The 6,000-nt window shown below is 40.8% G+C and overlaps 1 protein-coding gene across 1 annotated transcript in view; it reads right to left on the minus strand.

Moving 5' to 3' along the window:
- LOC140528712 (major histocompatibility complex class I-related gene protein-like) overlaps window positions 1-5,706 on the minus strand; it is a 29,322-nt gene extending 23,616 nt beyond the window's left edge. The window contains exons 1-2 of the mRNA XM_072646796.1: window positions 5,514-5,706; window positions 704-964 (exon numbers count right to left, since the gene is read on the minus strand). Coding sequence (XP_072502897.1) covers window positions 704-964; window positions 5,514-5,610 — 358 coding nt within the window. The 5' untranslated portion in view covers window positions 5,611-5,706. The remainder of the gene's footprint in view (window positions 1-703; window positions 965-5,513) is intronic.
- Between the last annotated feature and the right edge of the window lie 294 nt (window positions 5,707-6,000).

The raw sequence follows: 6,000 nt of genomic DNA on the forward strand, positions 1-6,000 counted from the left end.
GCTCCCTACCTATGAATATCATGATAAAGATAAGCTGGGGAGCTGTAATTAAGAAAGAACAGCTTAGGACCTTGATCATGTCAGTGTGAGTCTGACCAGTTTCCAGTCACCTTATCTTGACATATTACTTATGAATCTGTATATGTCCGTTTTTCTTGCGGGTAATCCCTAGAAAAATAAAATGATGATTTAGAGCCTGTGGAAGAAGGCTAGGGAAAGAGCAGATGGACGAAACTGCTATAATTAAGCACTGGAATATGGTGACCATGGCAAAAAAAAGAAGAAAGATAATGGTTAGTTGGTTCATTTATATAACAGATTTCTGAACTCAGAAATCATGGAAGAACAGGAAGTCAATTGCTTCAAACTGAAGTTCAGTAATAGGGAAAATATAGAAAGTAGAGGAAAATAGTAAAACTTCAGAATTAAGACAAAGGTCCCCCTGGCGGGCCTGGCATATGGCAAACCATTAATAAATATTCATTGAATTGACAAATTCCAAGAGAAGGAGCCAATGCCCTGGGAAGCTGATGTGATTCAATGAGAACCAAGTCTATCTCTTCTTCCTAGAGTGCCATGAGATCATGAACACTCAGCCCAATGGCATGGCCTCCTAAAAAGGGGGCCATTGGCCTCAGTGGAGGCAGAGAGAAAGAAGGAAGAGGGAAGAATGCATGAGAGAAGGGAAGTGGTGCTGACTTACCGTCATGCTTGGTCTCATTCTGCATCAAGTTCTTCAGGAACCAGAAGAAACTCTTCTCATGATCCACTAACTTCTGCTGAGTGTTTGCTATGAACTTGGCCCCTAGGACCTGGGAGATCCAGGCCTCCTTGGCCATGAGCTTCTGGTTATATTTATTATAGGAGAACACCTGAACATCATCCAGAAAGTCCACCATAACATGCTCCAAAAGGGAGCTTTCCGTGCCCACTGTTGTAAACTGTATCACATGCTTGTGGTGAGCTGCAGGACAGGAAGGGATAGGGAGATAAGAGAAGAGGAGATCAGGTGTATATTTGTGATGTTCAGAACTGATGTGCCTTCTCTCACTCATCTCTTTGTCCTCCTGCTTTCCTAGGCCACCCAGTGAAGAGAGTAGCCACAGTGGACAGAATGCTGGATTTAGAGTCATAGAAACCCCTGTTCTAATCCTACATCAGACACTTACCATCTAGTCACCCTAGGCAAGTCACTGAACCTCTTCATGCCTCAGTTTACTTATCTATAAAATGAAGAGGTCAGACCTGAAAGGCTCCAAGGCTCCTTCAAGCTATGACCTCCAACCATCAGGAGTGAAATTGGACTGAGTGGACAAGGTAATTCAAAATGGACCAAAATATATTTCCAGTCAGTATCTACTATGGTACTGAGCCTACTGAAGGGCTCAGTAAGGGTAAACTGTAAGGTTGCACGCATAGGCAGCTACCAAAGACCTCCTCTGAAGAGTTTTGGGTCAATAGAAAGTGATTAGACCAAAATGGTTTGAAACTAAAATGTATTCAGACCGAAAGTACTTACTTAAGGGATGGTCCCTTTTACAAAATTCATTGTTAGGAAGGTGTTTCATGACATAAAACCTAAATATGAATTTAATATGAATAATTCATTGAATGAATAGACCTCTTTAAGTAGTTACTCAAGGGATGGCCCCTTTTAATAAAAAAAAATCAAACTGAGATGGGAAGACCCTCCGGGGTCTTGGGCAAAAGAGAAATAGTTACTATTTAGTATTATTTTAAATGATCTAGAAAAGAAACTGAAAACAACAAAACAACAGGATTGTTCCTTCCATTGAAAAGAACCAGTAGCAGCAGGAGTGGTGACAAACAACAGCCATAAAGCTGAAGGAACATACTCTTTATATTTCACCAAGAGAAGAGAAACCACTTCGGTAGAGAAAAATCTGGAGCTCCAATTCCTAGCTTTAATTAGCTTTAGAATTCTAATACTTGACTAAGAAATAGTGTACTGTCATACATAGCTGGAGGTTGGAGATTCCATTCCATTCACTCCCTGGAAAAGAGAGGTGAAAGAAAGAAATGGGAGACAGAAGTTCCAGGAGACTGAAAGAGGGACTTTTTGGGCAATGGATTCGTTGCCTAGTCAAGGTCAATGCAGATGAAAAACAATCAGGTAAGGGGCCCATCAATTGTATCAAACCATCCATTCAGCTTCTAGATATTAAGGAGGTTAAGGAGGGAAAGCTTTTCTTCTGCAATTTGTCATGAGGACTGTCTATTCTTTGCTTTCCTCCATGTGAAGTGTATTCAAAAATTCCAAATCTGCCTCCACTAACTTAAAGACTAAAGGGGCTATGTAGAATGTGTCCTACAGTGAAGGAAGAAGTAGTCTGTCCCCTGGTGACCAGCCATGGTCATAAGAGCAGGAAACCTCCTCCTTTGAGTTACAGGTTTAATTGGTAGTACCAGGGATTAATTTTGTTTCTTGAACTGGAACTGTGATTTCATCAATATAAAGACCTTCCAGAATGGAAGCTCTCTCCATTGATGTAGATGAACAACTAAGCTATGTTTATGCTGGGCAGTTACCTGGAAGACTGAGAAGCTAAATGCCTTGTCCCTGATCATGTAGCTATGGTGGAGCTGAAGTAGGCATTGAACTTAAGTCCTCCTGACTCTAAGGCTGACCAGCTTTCCTCTTAGCCACACTGCTCAATGGAATAGAGAAGTGAAAGCTCAAGAGTCAGGAATAGTGTAGACACTCAGCCCTTCCTGCCAGGGATTTGCCTATGGAGGCATTAGGATATCTACTTCTCAGGTTTCCTCTGCCTATGGTCATTATTGTCATCATTTTCCCTCTCTGGGCTTGATGCTGGGCTGAGCTCTGAACTCACCAAGAAGGAGCCCAGGGGCAGTTTTTTACTGTCTATGACCTGAGGAAAGGAGAATGGAGTCAAGATGGTGAAATAATAATTTTTCCTCAGCTCCTCAAGAACCTCCTCCATAACGATCAAGAAAACAGGCCAAACTGAATTCTCATCATAAAAACCAAAAAGGAGTTACAGTGAATCATTTTGTCAAGCCCAGGACAGCTGAAGAAGAGAAATAGAAAGGTCTCTGGACCCTGGAGTAGGGGCTGGCCAGGAGCCCAGTAGCAGCAGGCTGTGGTAATGACAATAGTATCAGGGAGCAGCCCAGTACTCAGGGACAATGAGGGAAGTAAATGCCTAAGCAGAAAGAGGTCCCAAGGGACCCCTATATCAAAACTAGGAGCAGAAATATGTGCCATCTGGTGCTTTTGGCAGTCATTAATCCATTTCAGATGGAGAGGAGCAATCATGGTCACAAGGGAACAAGGACTTTATCTGTGTAAACCGTAAGAAACAAGTTCCAAAGTTATGTGATTCTAAGCCTAAGAGCCACAGTAGGGACTGAGTTTTAACCTTTATCCCTGGATATAAGCCTACAGTGGAACAAACTAGGACAGGAGACCAAAACCAATGAAAAATCGTCTGTTCAGTGGCCCAGAACTTACAGAATCTCTCAGTAGACTATGAGTGAGTTCAGCAGCTGACTATGGAAACTCAACCACACACAAGCCAAGAAACCCAAACTGAGTCAGGAATTTGTGAAGCACAGACTAAGAGGACAATAAACAACTTTGGAAGCAACAAGTCCCTAGAACAAGTTGTAAAATCAGTAGAAGTACATAAAAGACAGAAATTCAGGCCAGTCATCTTCCCCCAGAAATGAACAGAGCCCAACTCTGACACTAAGTTCAAAGTTAAGAATAGACTAGGAAATAAGCACACACTAACACACACACACACACAAAGTTATTATTGTTACAGAGCTCAGGACACAGACTCAGAAGACAATGACTTGAAAATATCTACAAACCAAACCTCTAAGAAAAAATGCAGATAGGACAGAAGTCCAACAAGAATTCCTAGGAGAGTTAAAGAGTTTTTAACAAGTTTTCAACAAGAAAATTATTTTTAAAAATCAAATAAATGTGGTAGAGGACACATTGATAAAAGAAATAAAAGCTGTGCAAGAAAATTATGAAAAGAAAATTAATAGCTTGATAAAAGAAGTACACAAATACTGAAAAATAGCTTCTTATATATCAGAATTGGCCAAATAGTAAAATAATACAATACAATACTGAAGAAAGTACATCTTTAAGAATCAGACTTGAGCAAATAGTAAAAAAGGTACAACACCTCATTGAATAAAATATTAGAACTGGGCAAGTGGAGAAATTAAGAAATCATAAATGTAAATTCAGTTAGAAATTGTTCTAGAACAAGTCCCTTGCTGGCTCACATCCCTTTGTATTTAATGTGCTGTAGACGATTACACACATGGATGAAATAATCCTTTTGTGTATGAAAAACATTATTACAGTGTAAACTCATCCTATGTAGGCTCACTGAAAGCAGCTTCAGTACAGTGCCAGTAGTAGACTGGATCACACAGAAGTCAATTGTTTCATTCTGTGGTTGATAGTATCAGCAGAAGTAGAGTGTCAGTAGTCATAATAATACTAATAGGGGCATTGTAGTATACTACAGAGTCAGACTTAGGGTCAGGAGGATCTGGGTTCAAGTTCTGTTTCTGACACATACTGACTGTGTGCCACTGTTTAAGTCATTTGACTTTTCAGTGCCCAAGGCAAAAAATTTCCTGAGACTAAGTTTCAGGACAGGTGCTTATCTGAATTTATAGAGGGAGATTCCTCCTCAATAGCTCTATAGCAATGAAATCACATATCTAGAACAATAGTAACTATAGTCACTGACATTTCTATGGTACTTTATAGACTGAAAAATGCTTTACTTGGATATGTCCTTTGAAACTTTCCCAAAACCACGTGCAGTATGTGCTAGTTGAACACTGGAGATGCCTTTGGTTCAAAAAGGGATCAAATAAAATTACTTTCTATAGAATCCCAAGGTGGCATCCAGTGAAGTGTGTCTCCACCTGTGAGATATCACCCCTATCTTCCTATTTCTCCACCTCCCTCTTTTTAAATTCCCTCATAGTTGATTAACTTTTCCTTCTTTATCTCCCCCCTTCCTATATTGGCAGACTGAGAGCTCCCTTCTCACCCTATTGTCTAGATAATGGCTTAGGACTGACTCTGTGGGTCCTTGAGATTCCAGTACCTTAAACAAAGCCTGTTAAATCCCATCCCTATCTTTGTTATATTGCCCTTGTAGCCTAGGTCCTAACCTTTCCCTAAATACTTTTGGTTCGTACTTAGAAATAGACATAAAGTAGAACCATATTCAGTCTCTGAAATCAAATCTCACTTTTTCCTGAAAGATTTCCTGAACCACTACTTGATTGGGTAGAAGAAAAGTATCTCCTCAGAATCATCCTCTGCCCTTATCCTTCTAATTATAATACCACTGTTAGTGAGCCTACCTGAGTGTCTTCTGTCAATATCAGGACTCTTCCACTAGGGCAGGGACTGAGGCAGACTCCCACCAGATCAAGGCAATAATGCCTTCCAACCTTCCTTCCACTTGCTCCCCTAAACTCACCTGCCTGGATCCCTGTTAGAGAAAGCAGCCCCAGAATGAGCAGCAAGGATGAGAAAGACCCCCTCTTCCTCCTCTTCCTTCCTCTTTGACTGGCCATTCCTTTTCACTGATGATTGCCTGGTATCTGCAACCACACTCTATTTGGATGAGGCTGCACTCCCCAAACTCTGTAACCCAGTAGTATCCAAAAGAGAAATAAGACCTATTTATAAACATTGACTGACAACCTCTCATTCCCCAGTCTATCTTGAATTGGCCCTGCCCAAGACTAACCCTCCTATCATTGCTAGCTGGGATATCTGTTGCTAGGCAGAACCTAAGCATGTATGGCAAACCTGAAAGTAGAAATGAACTGTGGTGAGAACAGGAAACTCTAGAACAAAGTCACCATCAGATGTTGTTGGGAAGTATGGGGAGGGGGTGTGATACCTCAGAACTATGAACGCATATGGCATTTGTAACTGTTGTTTGAATTTAGAAAGTGTTA

The sequence above is a fragment of the Notamacropus eugenii genome, chromosome 1, assembly GCF_028372415.1.
Source record: "Notamacropus eugenii isolate mMacEug1 chromosome 1, mMacEug1.pri_v2, whole genome shotgun sequence".
Taxonomy (NCBI): Eukaryota; Metazoa; Chordata; class Mammalia; order Diprotodontia; family Macropodidae; genus Notamacropus; species Notamacropus eugenii.